Raw genomic sequence first — 20,084 nt, forward strand, 5'->3', positions numbered from 1 at the left:
TAGTTTAAAACTCTTGCTTTCACTAGCAGAAAACTAAACTAAAAGGAAATATAATATACATAGTACTGAATCAAATAAGTACATGAGTACAGCAGTACTCACTTATGCTTCCGAAAGGGAAATTCACTCCTGTAAGAAAGTTATTATCATGGAGGGACGGCGTCTTGCTGAAGCTTTATCACCAATCCTCATTTCCACAACTAGTCATTTTTTTTCTCAAAATCCACAAGCACAGAAAGTGAAGTGAAATTGTCTAAACAAGGGCACAAACAGCAAAAGAAACAAACGCCACAGGGATTTTACCCCATCCCTATGCTATGCAAAGATTGTGTGTGTGTGTGTGTGTGTGTGTGTGTGTACCTGGAGTTACACTTAAGAAATGCACCTGTTCTAACTTATAAACAAATTCAACTGAAGAACAAACCTCCAGAACCTATGCTCTTAGTAACTTGGGGACTACCTGTATGTCCATTATGAACAGTTACCAGTTATAACCTAATAACTATTATCTGGTCATAGTAGAATCAGCACTTGTCTTGGGTTTAGAGCCAGTATGGTGTAAAATGGTTTGAGTGTTGGACTTTGGAAGACCAGGATTCAACTCTCAGCTTTAAAGAAGGCAAAGGCAAACCTCAGAGTAGCTGTCCTATCATCAGTCTCCCGCTATTTATCATCACTGGATGACCCCAGGTTTCAAGTACTTTGAAAAAGAGAATGGTCGTCCTTATCCGCTATCTCTACATCATTTGTAATTTTTACTCTTATATGTATGCCCCATTATTTGTTTTTCTTCAAAGCTAAAGACCTCCAAACAAGGTAATCTTTCTTCACTTATTCTAATGGTAATTTTTCTGCTCTGTAAACCATTTAAAATTTAGGATTAAACAAATAATTTAAAAAGTAAAATAAAAGCAATCTTATAAAACATGATATTAAAACTATGTGACCAGAATAAGTAAGTATGTACACAGTATTCCAAAATGCAAGGTGCACTACTGATTTGTCTAAAAGTATAATATAGATCAGGTGGGTTTTTAAAAGAAATTTATTTCTGATCTTCAACATGGAATTCAACATTTTTCATAACACCTTCACATGAGGTTGCCATTTTCATTGAGCTATCATGTGTAATCCCAAATTCTCTTTTTTAATCAGTCACTGTCAGAATAGATCCCATCGTACAAACAATTAGGATTTTTTGCCTTGGGAAGTATGAATCACTTTATAGATTAAACTGGGGCTTCTTAAACTTTTTCTACTCATGACTCCTTTCCGTCTGAGAAATGTTTACGTGACCTAGGTATATCTATATATATAAATGAGTAATGGTGTCCGTCCCTCCCACTAAACAACAAAAGTACAAGCCCCAGAACCTAGAAATTTGGCAGCACAATCCATCATCCTTGCCCCTAGGTTCCGACAACAAAAAGAAAAGAAAAATAAAGTCCTAATTAGAGGGAGAGGAATAATTGTCTTTAGCCAATTGCTACCAGTTAGAAGGCTAAGCTCCGCCCACTTGGTCTCCTAGCAACCCACTCAGCCCAGGGGACAGGCGGAGTTAGGTTTCACTTAGGCCTCTTCCACACTGCCTATAAAATACAGATTATCAGATTTGAACTGGATTATATGGTAGTGTAGACTCAAGGCCCTTCCACACAGCTATATAACCCATTTATAATCTTACTAGCTGTGCCCGGCCACGCGTTGCTGTGGCGAAGTATGGTGGTATGGGAAATAAAATATTGAGGAATTGGTGGTAGTTAAGGTAAAGGGTAAAGGGTTGTTCTTTATTTAGTGTTCTGATTTTAGAGATTGTATTGTTCTGTTTTATTATACCACATTAATTTTTATATATTCTGATTTTAGTGTTTTTGAATACTTGGAGCCAGATTGTATTCATTTTCACGGTTGACCACAACACAATAATAATAATAATAATAATAATAATAATAATAATAATAATAATAATAATAATAATAATGACTTTGGTAATACACAGTGCTTCACTGCTTCCGTTCTGGAAGAATCCTTTCTTGGGAGGTGTTAGCTGGCCCTGATTGTTTCCTTTGTGGAATTTCCAATTTCCCTGCTTTATTTACTTTCTTTATTTCCTGTCCTGGTTTTAGAGATTATATTGTTCTGCATTATTCTATCCCAGTAATTATTTCATATTAAAGTAGAATCTCATTTATCCAACATTCACTTATACAATGTTCTGGATTATCCAACGCAGTCTGCCTTTTCATAATCAATGTTTTTGTAGTCAGTGTTTTAAATTCATTGTGATATTTTAGTGGTAAATTTGTAAATACAGTACAGTAGAGTCTCACTTATCCAACATAAACAGGCCGGCAGAATGTTGGATAAGCGAATATGTTGGATAATCAGGAAGGATTAAGGAAAAGCTTATTAAATATCAAATTAGGTTATGATTTTACAAATGAGACACCAAAACATCATGTTATACAACAAATTTGGCAGAAAAAGTAGTTCAATACGCAGTAATGCTATGTAGTCATTACTGTATTTATGAATTTAGCACCAAAATATCACAATATATTGAAAACATTGACTACAAAAATGCGTTGGATAATCCAGAACGTTGGATAAGCGAGTGTTGGATAAGTGAGACTCTACTGTAATTACTACATAGCATTACTGCGCATGGAACTACCTTTTCTGTCAAATTTGTTGTATAATATGACGTTTTGGTGTTTAATTTGTATAACGATTACCTAATTTGATGTTTAATCGGCTTTTCCTGAATCCCTTCTTATTATCCAACATATTCACTTATCCTGCCGGCCTGTTTATGTTGGATAAGTGAGAGTCTACTGTATATTGATAATCTTAAATTATCTGCTTAGAACTAGATTATATGAGGCCCCTTCTTCACAGCTGTATAAAATGCACACTGAAGTGGATTATATGGCAGTGTGGAGTCAAGATAATCCAGTGCAAAGCAGATAATATAAGATTATAAATGGGTTATATAGCTGTGTAGAAGGGCCTTGAATCTACACTGCCATATAATCCAGTGCAAATTAGATAATCTGTGGAAGAAGCCTAAGTGAGGCCTAAATCTGCCTATCCCCTAACTGAACCCTGGCTGTCCTTTGGCTGAATTGGTTGCTAGGCAACCAAGTGGGCAAAGATTAGCCCTCTAAACTGACAGCAATTGGATAAAAACAATTATTGCTCTCCCTCTAATTAGGACTTTATTTTTCTTTTCTTTTTGTTGTATCAACCCTGAGGCATGGGAGATGGGTTGTGTTGTCAAATTTCGAGGTTGGGGGGCCTGTACTTTTGTTGTTTTGTGGGTCGCCGTGATGCCATCACTCTTTTATATATATAGATATTATCTGCTTTGCACTGGATTATCTTGAGTCCACACTGCCATATAATCCACATCAGTGTGCATTTTATTCAGCTGTGTATAAGGAGCCTCATATAATCCAATTCTAGGCAGATAATATAAGATTATAAATATACAGTAGAGTCTCACTTATCCAACATAAACACCCCGGCAGAACATTGGATAACTGAATATGTTGGATAATAAGAAGGGATTCAGGAAAAGCCTATTAAACATCACATTCCCTCAGGACCCTATCTGCTGCCAAACGGCCATCCATGTCTATGACAGGCATCCTCAGAGATTATGAGATCTGTTTGAAAACAAACAAGTGAGATGTTTATTTCTAGCTCACCAATGATATCCAGGATGGGACAACTCTGATCTGTCTGAGGCAACTGTGAATGTTCCACTTGGCCACCTTGATTGCCATAGAATGCCCTTCCACCTTCAAGGCCTGCCTACTTCCTGCTTTGGAGAGGAATCCTTTGTTGGGAGATGTTAGCTGGCCCTCAGTACATCATGTCTGGAATTCCCTGATTGCTCAGTGCTGTTCTTTAGTTACCCGTCCTGATTTCACAGATTTTTTTTTAATACTGGGAGCCACATTTTGTTCATTCCAGGCAGGCAGGAACCATCCAGGCTTTGAAGCTACAAGGCTATTCAGTGCCAATTCCAACATTCACACTTGCCTAAAGCAGACAACAGTTCTTTCTTCCACCCTGGTCATTCCACAGATAGATAAACCCCACTTGCTTTCGTTACAACACATTTCACAACCTCTGAGGATGCCTGCCATACACGCAGGCGAAACATCAGGAGAGAATACATTTGGAACATGACCAGGCAGATTACAGAACTCAGAGCAACCCAATACAAAGAGAAACAAAAATAATAAAATAAATACAAAACATACATAAAAAAACAAAATAAAATAATACAATAAAAAAACATAAATAAAAATAATATAATCTAATAATAAAATATAATACATACAAATAATAAAATAAAATAATAAAAACACAAATAATAATAAAAGAATAAAAAATAACATTAATACAAATGATACAATAAAAAATTAAAAACACTAAAAATAATAAAAAACACTAAAAAACTAATACAATAAAATACTTTACTAACAGAAAATAACTAAAAATAATACAAGAAAATAATAAAATATAATAAATAAAAAAGATAAGTTACAATAAAATTAATTATAAAATACAAATAACATCAAATAAAAATTCCACAACAATTTTTAACCAATACCACCACCACTTTGCCACAGCAACGCGTGGCCGGGCACAGCTAGTAGGTATATAAAATAGGTATAAAAATCAAACATCATCATTTGGAAGACTTGCTAATCAGACTGATTCTTTTTTTTTTTTAACTGAAGTACAGCTGAAGCATCTTCTGCAGAGTCCACTGTAAGCACTGCACATTGTTGCTAACAGATTTGAGTAAATGGGTGACACTCAGAAACTGTTTACAGCTGTCAAATTCATGACTCTAACATAGAGCTAAGGAGACTCTATTTGGGATCAGGACCCACAATTATTCCCAGGGATAATATGATCTTTTTGAATATGAATTTTTCAATTATCCACTGTAACAATAATAATAATAATAATAATGTTATTCTTATATCCCGCCCCATCTCCCCGGAGGGACTCGGGGCGGCTTACATGGGGCCATGCCCAGACACGACAGCACAAATCAGATAAAACATTAAACCGAGCAGTAAAACTTCAACATGATTAAAAACAGTCATAAAAGTCAATATACACAATAATATTAAAATCCCGATTTGGGTCAAAAGATCCAGGCCAAGGTGAAAAGCAATATCAAGTTATCAGGGAGGGATAATTATACAGCAGGTGTAATACTTAAAGTGCTGAATGAATCCTAAAAACAATCCAGAGGGTCTACTGCTTAATAGGTAAATAACATGATCCCACAAGGATCAGTCAACGAAGGCCTTCTGGAATAGCCAAGTTTTCAGGCTCTTCCTGAATGAGCCTGAAACTCTGATATTATACCTTGGATTAATATTTTTCATAACTGTGTTCAAAGTACACTTTGCATAAAATATTTTGTATGAAATAGTGTAGAAACCCACAACTGGAAAGCACTGCAGGAATATGCATCTGTTCCTACATTAAATCCTCTGCTACATAAGTTCCGAGTCCTGTCAAAGTACATTAGCCAACTTGAAGGTAGTCTGAAATATTTGCTGTCCTTTCCTAGAAAGCTGTTTGCATTATCTTACCCAGCTCCAGCAGTAGGGAAAACCTCTTCTGTGCACAAGTTATCAGAGTTAACTCTATTCAGCAAGTCTTTGAGAGACACCAGTGCTTCTGCATCCACCAGGCCTCCTGCAATTGCAGCTATATCATTCCCTTGGCTGCCTTGAAACTTGAATAAAGGAAAAGATGCCAAGAGGTGATAATACATTCTATGCAATAATCTGATAAAACCAACTCATTTTCTACCGGACTGAGAAATACAAAATATAAGCCAAAGTGGTTGTTTCAGTACAGAGAGATAGCACCACATCTATTTTGTAATAACAATGATTTTGTAACAGTAAACCAATATTGCTTCGGAACTGTAAAATAGAATACTGGAATTCTCATAATCCACAATGCAAGACGTGCATTTGAGAAAATTCAGCCTTCAATGCAGCTAATCACTGACTTAACAAGCATTCGGTTCAGGAAAACAACAATTCACAAAATTATAAGAGCCATTACGAAGTGCTGTAACTGATTTTATTGATTATTTGATGTCATAGTTTAAACTAACAACAGGATATCCTCTTCCTCCTCTTTCTACTGAAGCCTTCTCCCACATCAGTTCAGAACACTCCAACCCTCTGAAACAGATGGGCATATGAAAGGGGAGATGCAGAGGAGATGGGAACTATTCTACCAATGTCTTTTATTTCTTATAGGGTTCAGAAACAGTTAAAGTAGCCCATTAAACTACTTGGCTTTGAGTAACTGTGTTGTTAGAAGCAAGTGTTCTTACCACTCCTGCCACGCGGCTCAAAGCATCTTCCCAAGAGGAATAAGTGAATAGTCCTTCTTCATTTTTTATCATTGGCTGAATGAGACGCTGTCGTTTCAGGCCATCATAAGCAAATCTGTGCAAAGTGTGTAGACCAAGCTAATGAGATAAATAACAGCTGAAATATGAATGCATCTAACACTGGCTACTTCATTTACTTTTAATTTTACCCCCACTCCCTCTAATATTTATTATTTACTAGCTTGGGTACCCAGCAGTGCCCGGGTTATTTGAAAAAGGGATTGTTTGTTTTGGGTGTTAGGTAATATCACTTAAGTTAATTAGTAACAATATTTACTAGAAAAAAGCCAGTCTTTGATTTCATTTTTATTAATGCTCCTATTAAAAAATATGTAACGATGTGGGGTTCAGTGCTCTCTGAATTAGGGCGAACTATAGCTCCCAAAATCAAAGTCACTTCCCACAAACCCCCGGAAAATGTTCAGATGCTCATGGAGCTTCTTTGTGCCAAGTTTAGTTCCAGTCCATTGTAAGTGGGGATCACAGAGGCAGGGTGCACTACAACTTCCATCCTGTGGAGTCAGTCCCCCAATCCCCTACAGCAGGTTTGGGCCGGATGTGGCCCCTTAGATTCTTTTCTCAGGCCCTCCTCTCTCCAGGAGAGTGGCACAGGCTGCCTGGGAGTGTGGTGGAGTCTCCTTCTCTGGAAGCTTTTCCACAGAGGCTGTCAATCAGGAGAGCTTTGACTGTGCCTTTCTGCATTTTGGAGGGTTGGACTGGATGGCCCTTAGGGGTCTCTTTCAGCTGTAGGATTATATATCAGGAGTAGGTTCCGTTTGTTGTGAACCACAGGAAATGGTTAAAGGAGAGGCAGTGGGTGGGGTAATGCAAATTCCACACCAATGGAAAAAGAAAGGAACCCTGGGAGGTGTCTTTGGTGAAGGAAAAACAGAAAATCCAGGAGAAAAATGTCCCCGAATGAAAGCCTTCACTTCAGTTTGGTGTTTATGGAGGACATTGGCAGGGCTCTTGGACATGTTCATGACACTCTCTAAAACCTGCAATGTCCTTATTTGTATTATTATTTGTATTATTGTTAACATTATTATGTATATGATGCTCTAATATACAAATGGGGTTCTATGGTTTGAACCTTTATCGTGGTGCACATTTTTCAGATAGTGCGAACTATAGCCTGTTTGTGGAGGCGGGACTCTATCTGTGTGAGCGGACACCCGTGCCACATACACACATACATTTTCTCTTTTATTATGTATAAAGATAGATGGTGACAGATGAGCTTTACAGTACTTTGTTCAAATACAGCCAGTATCCCACTATACAAGCAGAAAAAAGGTTTACGGTTTATGCTACTGAACATTATGCACAGCTCATTGTCAGTGTTTTTGAGAGAAAATAGCAGTACATTATCTCTTCAAAAAAGCATGCACGGAAAGTATTTCTCAAACATGTATCAACTCTTTAAGACAAAATAATGTTTTACAACTGCATACTAATATAGTATCAAAGTCGCATGCAAAAAGTTCAATTACCTTGTCTTATCAGATATCCATTCTTCATTGATCTCTTCATGCAGTCTCGGCAAAATCCTCATCACTTCTCCAGTTCGAGTAGTCACCACAATGTTGCTCCCTACAGCATCAAGAACATCAATTGATTCAGTCTTCCTAAAGAAAAAAAAATGCAGAATCCAATTATCACCTTTCAATAATAATACCCACCTCTCCCCATGGATCAAACATATTTCAAGGATATTAACACTGGCACAAGGATCTCCTAAATACCAACTTTGGAGCAGTTTGGTTCAAAGACCTCCCAGAATTCTTGGAGCTACAGTCCAACTCATCTAGAACACTGCTTTCAGAGCTGATGCGAGTTCCTGACCCACTGGCTGCTAGTCCCTGGCATGTTTTCAAGAAAGAAAGAAACAAATGGAGCCAATGGGAACAAGGCTTATATGAGATAATGGGTTGTCATGAGGCCATCTGCCATGAAGCAAGATGTATTTAGTTCTGAAAGACATGAAAACTTTATAAACATTTCAACTGGCAAATTCTACATGTTTGACAAATACTGCTTGCTCTGTTGTAGCAAACATTGTCACCTTTTGCAAAACACAGTATGACCCCCAGTACCCACCTTACCAGCACCTATGGTTTCATCAACCCTCATATGACACATGTTCTCCTAAGAATTTTCTCCGGGTGAAAATTATGTCATTGCTAGAAATTACAGTAGTCATCTTAGAGGCCATAGAAAATTTCTAGAGATCATATCTCTAGGAATTTTCTAGATCCTCTAGAATCATAGAATCATAGAATAGTAGAGTTGGAAGAGACCTCAAGGGCCATCTAGTCCAACCCCCCGCTAAGAAGCAGGAAATCGCATTCAAAGCACCCCCGACAGATGGCCATCCAGCCTCTGCTTAAAAGCTTCCAAAGAAGGTGCCTCCACCACATTCCGGGGGAGAGAGTTCCACTGCCGAACAGCCCTCACAGTGAGGAAGTTCTTCCTGATGTTCAGGTGGAATCTCCTTTCCTGTAGTTTGAAGCCATTGTTCCGTGTCCTAGTCTGCAGGGCAGCAGAAAATAAGCTTGCTCCCTCCTCCCTATGACTTCCCCTCACATATTTGTACATGGCTATCATGTCTCCTCTCAGCCTTCTCTTCTGCAGGCTAAACATGCCCAGCTCTTTAAGCCTCTCCTCATAGGGCTTGTTCTCCAGACCCTTAATCATTTTAGTTGCCCTCCTCTGGACGCTTTCCAGCTTGTCAGCATCTCCCTTCATCTGCGGTGCCCAAAACTGGACACAGTATTCCAGGTGTGGTCTGACCAAGGCAGAATAGAGGGGGAGCACGACTTCCCTGGATCTAGACGTTATTCCCCTATTGATGCAGGCCAAAATCCCATTGGCTTTTTTAGCTGCCGCATCACATTGTAGGCTCATGTTTAACTTGTTGTCCACGAGGACTCCAAGATCTAGGACAAGTATAGTTTTTTTTTTTTTTTTTTTAAATTTTTTTTTATTGTTGTTTTGTCATCTTATCCCACTCCCACCCTCCCACCCTCCCCTCCTTGTACATACACTTTATACAACAAACTACAGAAGTTACATTTGAAATATCAATCTCAATCTTAATTTTTCCACTCCACATCTTAGTACATTCTCTAAATAGTTCTTAACTGGTTCCCACATCCCCTTGATTATTGCAATATTTTCAATTTTATCTATATTATTCCATTTGCAATTTGTGATTTCTACATTTAACATATCAATTATATACTTATACCAATTCGTCAGAGTCCATTTTGTTTTATCTTTCCAACCGCTCACTAAAACAATTTGTGCACATGCTATTAATTTGTCAATCATTTTTTCTTTTTGTATATTCTTCACTTCTGTTATCCTTGCATGTAGTACATTTCTATTAACTATTACTATTTGTAGATTTAGCATTCTATTGATTTCTCCTTCAATCATTCTCCAGTATTCTTGCACCCGATCGCACTCCCATATCATATGATTGAACACCCCTCTTTGTTCACAACCGTGCCAACACCTATCTTTCATCCCTGGTAAAAACCGTGAAAGTTGTGCAGGAGTTCTGTACCATTTTTGTAACATTTTCCTTCTTGCTTCCCTTAATACATTGTACTTTTCTTTTGCTATATTACTTATTTCCCTTTGTATATCTTCCCTCTCAATTTCCATGTCCATTCTCCATGTTTGGAAAATTTCCTCTACTATTTCTTCTTTTACCGTTATAATTTGTTCATACAGATCTCCTGCCACCTTCTTTTCCTCTCTCAAACATTTCCTAATCGCCTTCTCAAATGGACTGTCCTGTTCTCTAATTTTTTCTCTCAATCTAAAAATTTCCTGTCTTATAGCCCAGCTTTGAATCCAATTCCCTGATCCTATCCAATTCTGAATTTCTTTTTGTTCTACAGGGTCTCCATCTATTGTGTACAAATCCTCCACTAACCTTTTCCCTCTACTTTCAATTGATCTCAATGTTCTGCCTATAATTTCGTTGTTATTGTAATTAATTTGCCATATAGTTGCCATCTTATTCTCATTGCCTGGACTTAGCTTCTTCTTTCTTTTTTTCCACACTTTTATTGTTCCTTTAAAAGGTTCCTTAAATTCTGCTTCTTCTCTCCTACTCCATTCCCTAAATATTATTTCTTTTTCTTTAGTATTATTTATTATCTTCTCCATATTTGCCCATTTTTTTTTAGTATACTGTATTTCCAATAATCTTTGGATTTGAAACGCATCGTGATAGACTTCTAAACTTGGAATCCCCCAGCCTCCCTCTTCCTCTTTTGCATTTAACCATTTGTCCCTTATTCTGGGCCTTTTTCCTCCGACTGCCCATTTTCTTATTCTCCTGTCCCATGTCTTTAGTGTCTTCCTATCTACTGTGTTCGGTAATGTTTGAAATAAATATGTCAATTTTGGTATTATAAACATTTTTAGTGCCCTTATTCTGTCCACTCTTGTTAATGTTTTTCCTTCCCAATTCTTAAACTGTTTCTCTATTACCTTCCATTTTTGTTTATAATTCCCCTTGACTATACTCTTTGGGTTTTTATACAGTAGAGTCTCACTTATCCAACGTAAACGGGCCAGCAGAACGTTGGATAAGCGAATATGTTGGATAATAAGGAGGAACTAAGAAAAAGACTATTAAACATCAAATTAGGTTATGATATTAAAAATTAAGCACCAAAACATCATGTTATACAACAAAATTGTCAGAAAAAGTAGTTCAATACGCAGTAATGCTATGTAGTAATTACTGTATTTACGAATTTAGCACCAAAATATCACAATGTATTGAAAACATTGATTACAAAAATGCGTTGGATAATCCAGAACGTTGGATAAGCGAGTGTTGGATAAGTGAGACTCTACTGTATATCCATACTCCTAAGTATTTCAGCTTCTTTAATCCTAATCTTAACCCTGATATTTTCCTAATCTCCAGTTGTTCCCTTGGTGGGGTATTAAGACATAGTATCTCTGACTTTTTAATATTAACGAATAGTCCTGATATATTTTTAAATTCTTCCAGTTTTTTAATAATATCTTTTACCATAATTAACGGTTGACTTGTAATAATCATTGCATCATCGGCAAAGAAATTAAGCCTTATTTCTTCCTTTTGTCCTCCTCCCTTTTCTATTTTGTACCCTGTCCAATTGGTGCTATTCCTGATACTTTCAGCTAGCATTTCTATCGCTATTACAAATAAAGTGGGGGATAATGGACAACCTTGTTTTGTACCATTTAAAATTGGTATCTCTCCTGTCCTTCCATTATTCACCCTTATTTTTGCTTTACAGTTGCTGTACAATTGTTGCAGCGTTTTGCAAAAGTTTTCCCCCATATTCAACTGTTGACATAATCTTAACAGATAATTGTGATTGACTTTATCAAATGCTTTGTAAACATCCAATTTGAGAATTCCCATTTTTTTCTTATTCGAATTTGCATGATTCATTGCAATTACTACATTTTTTATTGGATCCCCAATTTTTCTTCCCTTCACAAATCCATATTGATCCTCTTTGATTATTTTTGGCATTATTGTTTCCAATCTTTTTGCTAAAATTTTTGTAAATATTTTATAATCTTGATTGCATAGACTAATGGGTCTGTATGACCCTGGTTGTGTTAAATCTCTCCCCTTTTTGGGTATAGTTATAATTTCTGATACTTTCCATGTTAGGGGGACTTTTTGCTTAGTGTATATTTCATTGAACAATTCTGTTAGGTGTGGTGCCAACTCTTCCATAAATGCTTTATAATATTCTGCTGGAAATCCATCTGGCCCTGGTGACTTGCCTCCCTTTAACCCTTTAATTGCCCTTATTGTTTCCTCTTGCGTTATTGGTTGGTTTAATAACTCTCTGTCTTCCTCTGCAATTTTTTCTCTGATATTTAAGTTCCCTTGCATTACCCTCTCTTCCTTATATAGATTTTTATAATATTTTGCCATTATCTCCCTAATCTTACTTTGCTCCTCTTGTTCTTTCCCATTTTCGTCTTTCAATCTCTTTATCCATGTTTTTTCTTTTTTCTTTTTCAAATAGTAAGCCATCCTCTTCATTGATTTTATATTCCAACTTTGGGAATAGCTTTTAACGTATAGATATTTATTTATTATATTCCTTTCCTCAAATGCTTCTAATTGGTTTTTTTTCTCCTTTAGCTCTCTCCAAATCTGTCTATCCTTAGTCCTTTTATGTTTGTCTTGCAGGGTTTCTATTTCTTTTATTCTCTTATCCTGTTCATTCCTCCATCTTCTTCTAAGATTTACCTCTAAACTTATACAGTGACCCCTTATCACTGCCTTACTTGCATCCCAAATTATATCTTTAGTTACTTGTCCATTGTCATTGGTCTCAAAATACTTATTTATTTCTTTCCTAATTGTTTCATATTCTTCCTCTCTACTGTTTAAAACTGTGTTATATCTCCAGGTTCTTTCTTTTCTTTCTATTTCTAATTTTACTTTTACTCTTAATGGTGCATGATCCGATAAATGTATTGGAAGTGTTTTTGCTTCTAGAATCACTGATTGGTTTGTATTTTTCCCCAGAATATAATCTATTTTGCTATATGTGTCATGTCTTCCCGAGTAATATGTCCATCTATTATTCTCTGGTTCCCCTTCTAATAAATCATTCATGTTGTATTCCCTTATATTTAACTTTCTATTACTATTTTGCCTTGTTGTTACCAATTCCAGGTTATAATCTCCTGCACAATACACTTCTCCTTGTGCAAACTTATCAATTTCCCCAAATAGCTTTTTTAAATACTTTTTTTGATTTTTGTTTGGGGCATATATACACACTAAAGTGATTCTAATTTTTTCAATTTTCCCTTTAATCATTACCCATCTCCCATCTGAATCCCTTTTTACCATTTCCACTTGGAAGTCTATTGTATTTTTAATTAAAATTGCCACACCCCGTGCTCTATTTGAACCTCTCGATTCATACACCTGTCCCCAAATCCTATCATTAAATAATGGAGTATGGTCCTTTCTCTTATGACATTCTTGTAAAAGCAGAATGCCAACTTTATAATCCTTTACCATTTTCATAACTTTTGCCCTTCTTTGTGGAGTTGATAAACCATTAACATTATGAGACATTATTACTACTTCACCCATAACCAGGTATTATTTGCATTTACCCTCCTGTAGTTTCTTTCCCCTGTCTGCTTGTCTTCCCATCCTCCCCCATGCCCCCCAGAGTCCAGACCTCTCCCTCCTCCCATCAGAGGGAGACCTGAAAGAGTTTTCCCTTTGTTCTCTTCCATTCCCAGACTCCCTCCCACCGGTGACTGCGTTGCCATCCACTGCTCTCCCCTCCTGCATCATCTTTTACCCCTTTAACCCCATTTGTCCAAATTTCATTATTCCACAAATGTTAGGCTGTTCATTCTTAAGTCTCTGTACTAGATCTCGTTTCAATTCTTCTATTCTCCTCTCTAATTTTCTGTTTTTTAAGATCTCTTAATTGTTTTTCTATAGATTTAATTTGTTCTAAATCCAGGTCCTTCAAATTCCTTAAAGTTCTCTTTTCTTCCCTGTCCTTTGGATCTCCCATTGCAAATAGACTCTGAAGTAAGTCTGTCTCTGTTGGTCCGCCTCTCTCTGCAGTCTCCAGCTCCCTCGATGCTTCTTGTCCAGTCGGCTTGTCCTTGGTCTTATCTGATTCCTCCTCCAGACCGTCTGTTTCTTTTCCGTCTGTATCCAGTTTTAACTGTTTAAGCATTTTCCTCCCACTTTCCAAGTCGGAAGCTTTATATAATTTATTGTCTTTATATACAATTAGGGTGGCTGGAAAAGCCCAGGTATAACGTTGTCCTTTCCTTTCCAAAGTTCCTGTAATTTCCCTCATTTCTGCTCTCTTTCCCAATGTCTCTGAAGATAAATCCAGGAGTGGCCATACTTTACTGCCAGCCAAGGTCAGGTTCTTCATTTTCCTCAATTTTCGATAAACAATGTCCCTTTCAGCCTCCCTTGTGAACCGTATCAAAATATCCTTGGGTTTCCTGCCTCCTCTGAAAGCCCAATGTATCCTCTCGATTCCTTGCGATGGGACCTGAGCATTTGTTGCAAGCCACTCAGCTATAACTCCCTTCAGATTCTCCTTTATCTGAAGACTCTCTCCTGCTGCTCTCAAACGCAGATTGGCTCTTCGGGATCTGTCCTCGAGGTCAGCAACTTTATCTAGAAGTTTTCTATTAATGTCTCTCAGAGTGATTAATTCACCTTTTTGTCTTCTGATCTCCGCTGCTGCCTCCTTAAACTTTTCTTGGCATTCTTCCACTTTATTCTCTATCAGCCCGAGTTTGCTATTAATTTGTGTGATTTGCTCTCTTGTCTGCTCATTTCCCTGTCTTAAAATCTCCATGTTTAATTTAAGATGTTCCAATGTAGTTATAATTTTGTTCAATTTTTCTTCCTCCCCTTCCTTCTCCTTTCTGTCCGCCATACTCACAGTTGTCCGAACTTCTGTTTGGATTCTGAGATTTATGGCTTCAGTCACCTTTGATTGTGACCTCCCAGCCTTCTCTCTTTTCTCCTTTGATCCGGACTCCAGTTAAGGAGAGATTTATGACCCTTTATGGGCTTTTTGAGGCTTTAATTGCCTTTATAGTTAGGAGAGCAATTAGGCACGTCTACTCTCGTTGACGCATGCGCAGCTCCCCCCTAGGACAAGTATAGTAACCCCAGCAGATATTTTTCATTTCAATAGGGTTTGCTATTATTTCCTGCTTCCACAATAAGTTCAAGAATATATTCTCCGAAGATATGGAGCCATATGGTATCTTATGAATCAGCTCATTATAAGATTTTGCGATCTTCCAGATAGCTAAAAGAATATAATGCTGTACAAGATCCAAGGGGGAAGAAATAACTTCAACTAATATTCATATATGGCAAATAATGATATACAAAAGATTGCATTTAATGCAATACGTGAAGATACTTGCCTTGTCTCCCAAGGTCGAGCAGTAAAGGCATACGGCTTGGAGGTAAGGGCACCGACTGGACAAATGTCAATTATATTTCCTGATAATTCAGACATGAACATTTTTTCAATGTAAGTGCCAACTTGCATCTCATTTCCTCTGCCTGTGGTTCCTAGATCATCAACCCCTGCAATCTCACTTGCAAACCTGTTAAAATAATACATAACTTTGGTAATACCTGAAATAGCACTTTTTAGAAGTTGGTGCATTTTAAGAGGAGTAACTTCTGAATTTCACCAGAAAACCCAAATGTAGTATGGGTAACACAGACCTCTTGTATTGATACCAACTTGTCCAGATCCAGCTGCTGAGTAAAAGACAACTATAATAGCTTGTGGATAAATATACCCACATTTGGGAAATAGAAAGCTGAAATATCATCTAAAACCAGAGAGATACAGTGGGCAAAACATCTCACTGATTGGGGAGAGGGGGGCAGAGGGAGGATGCAGTTCTCATAAACAGACAGCCCAAATAGAGAAGTTGGGGGCAGACCTCCTGTATGAGACACTGCCCACAGAAGGAAGATACCATTAGTTATCAGGCATTTCTTTGCTTTAGATAAGTGGTTCTCAACCTGTGGGTCCCCATGTGTTTTGGCCTACAACTCCAAGAAATTCCAGCCAGTTTACCAGCTGTTAGGATTTCTGAGAGTTGAAGGCCAAAACATTTGGGGACCCACAGGTTGAGAACCACTGCTTTAGATTACCTGCCTGCCGCATCCCACTTTACACTCTTGCTAATCATTTGTAGTCCAATTGTAGTCCCTAAAGCCCCCTTTACAAATCCTTAAAGCCAATAGACCTACCCCCCCCCCCAGATTTTTATAAAGATCTTGAGATAAAAACATTGCTTGAAATACTAAATAGTGCATCCTAGAGTGGGGTAGTAAAATTTAAATTTAAACATATCTTATTTTGTAGACAAAATTGACTAAGATGTTTGGAAATATACATCAGAAATAGACTTCTGGGTACTTTTGAAGTTGATTTTCAGCTGAAAGTGTATCCTACCACTACACGGGTAAAAAGCGCTCCACTGCAGTTGTCCACACCATCAGAAATAGGCATAATCAAGGGAATTGCATTTGCATAAGGGAACAAATGCATAGATTTTAGAGGTGAGCAACTCTTCGTTGGATATGATATGAGACACTATTGTTCTCAACTGTCTTTTACCATCTCTGCACAGATTCCATGACATTCAATAATACTTCTGTTATCTAATTTTTCATAGTTCACAACCAGGAGCATTTTATACTGTTCAGAGTAGGGTTCTTTCACTGCATGCTATGAGGTGTCTGAAATAACAACAGGTCAGCAGCACACATACTCAGATATAAATTGCATACAAATACGATACTACTAATGCAGAGTGGTGAACTTTCTTAGTCACACAATAAAAGTGAATACAATGTGGCTGGTGTATGAGATAGAAGAGGAGTTACCTGATGCACCGGGTGCACTGTATACACCGGGTCATAATCGTTTTCACTAGTGGGCCAAGATTCTTGTCTTCAACCGCACGTTTGGTTTCCAGGAATCTGCTCCTATCACTGCCAAACATCATTGACTGGTCCTAGTGACAAGTAAGCAATGCATTAATTGGCTGACTGAGAAGCAAAGTTTCTTTTTAAATGGCATTAAAATACTAGAATAAATATTCTACCTGAAGGTCACATTCCCCTCCCTGATCACAGATGGGGCAATCCAACGGATGGTTTGCCAATAAGAACTCCATTACACCTTCTCTGTTAAAAGTCAACAAGAAAGGAAGTATCAAGCTATTTGACACTTAACATGCTAGAAACACAGTATAAGCCTAGTATAATCAGTGAAAGCAATACATTTTTTTCAGTACATGTTTTAGGAATGATTTTATATTCTCTTTCCATTAGAACTTTCATAATTGAAAACACATACCTGATTGGCCAACTATTCTAATGCTGAAGACATGGAACAAAGGCATAGCAAACTCACTTCTGAGTAGATATGCTAATAACTTTATTGCAAGGTCTGTATGATCAGATATGGCTTACCTTGCTTTCCTGGACTTCTCAGAATTTGTCAGAATGTTCCAACCCTTCATCACTGGCATGGCACAAGCAGCTACTGGCTACAAAACCATTAGAAAGAGATAGCCATTACCAGTTTGCAGATGTATGAATCACAGTGGCACAGCATTAATACTTAAATGGTCCTGTATTATAAACACGACATAGACAATATATTGGGACCTTTGTACAAATTACTCTGGTGTAACATTGGAAGTTTCTGAGCATGCCACGGCAAAAACAAAGTGCTGGGAAAGTTGCAGAACGCAACGGCTAAAAATGATCACGGGCTGGAGTATTTTGACCATGACAACTCAAAAGCAGTTATGGCTCTTAAAATAGAGGACAAAGTGGGACCACATCTACTACTTAGTAATAAAGCAGCTGTTCCAATATTAGCTCTCCTCTCATATTTACATTCTTTTCTCTTTTTGCATGATGTCTATCTGATATTAGGCCTGTGGGTAGGATCGTTTCCTTGACATATCTGTACAGTGCTTAGCACATTATATGCACTTTATAAATACATAACAGTTAAAATATGGGAAGAGGTTGGATAGATTGTTCCCATTCCCTTAAGACTAAAGTTGTTGGTCAACCAAGAGGTGGATTCAATATTTCAGAAACGTACATCATTACACAATACAGAAGTTATAGAAATATGAAAACATGGCAATGGCTACTAGCTAAGAAGGCTTCAAAACAAGAATAAATAAACTAGGTCTGTCAGCATCATGATGGTTAAGTGAATTCTCCAGTAAAGCGAAGAATATTTGTTGTGTTTGTGTAGTTGTGAGGACCAGTGGTTGCAGGCAACTTGCTTCTGCCTGTACTTTTGATGTGTTTTACTTTGGTTTGTTGTTTTTACCTGGGCTTGGCCCCATGTAAGCTATCCTGAGTCCCTTCGGGGAGATGGAGGCAGGGTACAATAATAATAATAATAATAATAATAATTATTATTATTATTATTATTATTGCCTGTTTTGTGTAGGAAAATGCATGTTCACGAAAACACATCCTCCTTGCATCATTAACTACTGAAGACATCAGCCATAATAAAGTCTTAATTGATCAACACTGAAGAGATTAAGCCAACGTATCTTTGACATATTTTAAACAAGCATAGTCAAAGAATTAATACTTCTCACAGAAATGCAACTCTGAGGTCACATTAGCTTTTCTGACAGTGTTTTTGAAAGGATACAGAACATGTAAGAGAAGACACAATGAAGGATTATAATTATAATTTAAGTAGTCCCAATATTTAGAACAATTTCCCAAAGCAGTAAATGTATGAATGTTCTTATTTACATGTCCACAATTTTGTGATTAGTTATGCCACATAATTACAGATCTCCACACTTCTAGACAACAATGATTTTGTCAAAAGTTTATAATTTAATAACCTTGGGGGCCTTCTCTATCTCCACAAGACACATTCTGCAGTTTCCGGCCACTGACAATCGGTCATGGTAGCAAAAACGGGGGATCTGCATCCCAACTTTTTCACAAGCCTAAAGGAAAAAGAAAACAATGAGGGTGTGCTAAATAAAGCATGTGTTTTGAAGTTTCCTTCTAGTCAAATGTCATCAATTCAAAAACTTTAAGAGCCATCCGTAGTGTTCTTCTCAGATCATGTTGTTTGTGCAGTTTGCAAAACTAAAATACAATCTGCTGAAAAAAATGAGAGGAAAAAACTCCAGTATACTCTTAAAGAATACTACAGCTGGCACTGAAGAGTTTAAACAATGAAAGGACGTGAAAGTAAAAGCATAAGATATACTAATTAATTTTCCCCAACCAAAGACTTCTCAGAGTCCTGTCCTATATGGAATTTTAACCCAGAGAAAACAACTTGTACAGAAGTACTGGATTTTCCCTGTCTGTGTGCTTCTGTAACATCAGATTATATTTCTATTTCCCAGTATCAGCAGAACTGCAAGATAATACAGCAAAACAGAAAGTGGGTCAATGCAGTAGACCAGGAGACTTAGGTGCTGGCATCCCATTAATTTTTGGCTCACTCTAGCATAATGAATATATATGATGACTTGGCAAAATATGAGTTTTTGCTAAGTAAAAAACTTATGTTAGCCTCATCTGCCACTCTACAAGCTGCATTCCTGCGGTCTCCGTTGTCTCCAGCAATTCAATTCTATCTCCTGTTCAGTGACTAGCCCAGAAATATTCAGCTCTGAAAGGCCTGGCTACCACTGTGTGAAATCTTTCCACCCTGCAGGCTAACAGTGGCAGAAGTACTGCAAATGCAGTATTATGAGTCATCAGTTATACAGCAAGAGAGGCATGAGCTGTTGCAAACAGTTTACAGTAGAGGCACTCTCTGTACAAAACATCAAGAGTTCTGTTCTAAATATCTCAGTAAAATCTCAGAATAGTGTATAGTGGGAAACAAAGACCCAGAACAAAATATAAAGGTGATAACTCCATGAATTTTGACAGGTATTGAGAAACACAACAGCAACGTAGCCCCCAATTTCATTCAACAAATTATCCAAGTGGGGAATAAACTTATACACACGAATAAGCTTATTTTCATACAAT

At 37.3% G+C, this 20,084-nt stretch overlaps 1 protein-coding gene across 2 annotated transcripts in view; it reads right to left on the reverse strand.

The window, feature by feature from the left end:
• The window catches only part of ndufs1 (NADH:ubiquinone oxidoreductase core subunit S1), a 32,361-nt gene that overhangs the window by 5,576 nt on the left and 6,701 nt on the right, over positions 1 to 20,084 (reverse strand). Inside the window, exons 4-11 of one of the 2 annotated variants that reach the window (XM_008114939.3) lie at positions 18,929 to 19,036; positions 17,508 to 17,584; positions 17,138 to 17,219; positions 16,917 to 17,047; positions 15,431 to 15,616; positions 7,942 to 8,076; positions 6,389 to 6,503; positions 5,628 to 5,773 (exon numbers count right to left, since the gene is read on the reverse strand). In XM_008114939.3, the coding sequence (XP_008113146.1) occupies positions 5,628 to 5,773; positions 6,389 to 6,503; positions 7,942 to 8,076; positions 15,431 to 15,616; positions 16,917 to 17,047; positions 17,138 to 17,219; positions 17,508 to 17,584; positions 18,929 to 19,036 (980 nt within the window). Of the gene's footprint in view, positions 1 to 5,627; positions 5,774 to 6,388; positions 6,504 to 7,941; positions 8,077 to 15,426; positions 15,617 to 16,916; positions 17,048 to 17,137; positions 17,220 to 17,507; positions 17,585 to 18,928; positions 19,037 to 20,084 lie in introns of both variants that reach the window. The other variant, XM_062962363.1, reaches the window with a different exon arrangement.

Source organism: Anolis carolinensis, chromosome 1 (assembly GCF_035594765.1).
Source record: "Anolis carolinensis isolate JA03-04 chromosome 1, rAnoCar3.1.pri, whole genome shotgun sequence".
Taxonomy (NCBI): Eukaryota; Metazoa; Chordata; class Lepidosauria; order Squamata; family Dactyloidae; genus Anolis; species Anolis carolinensis.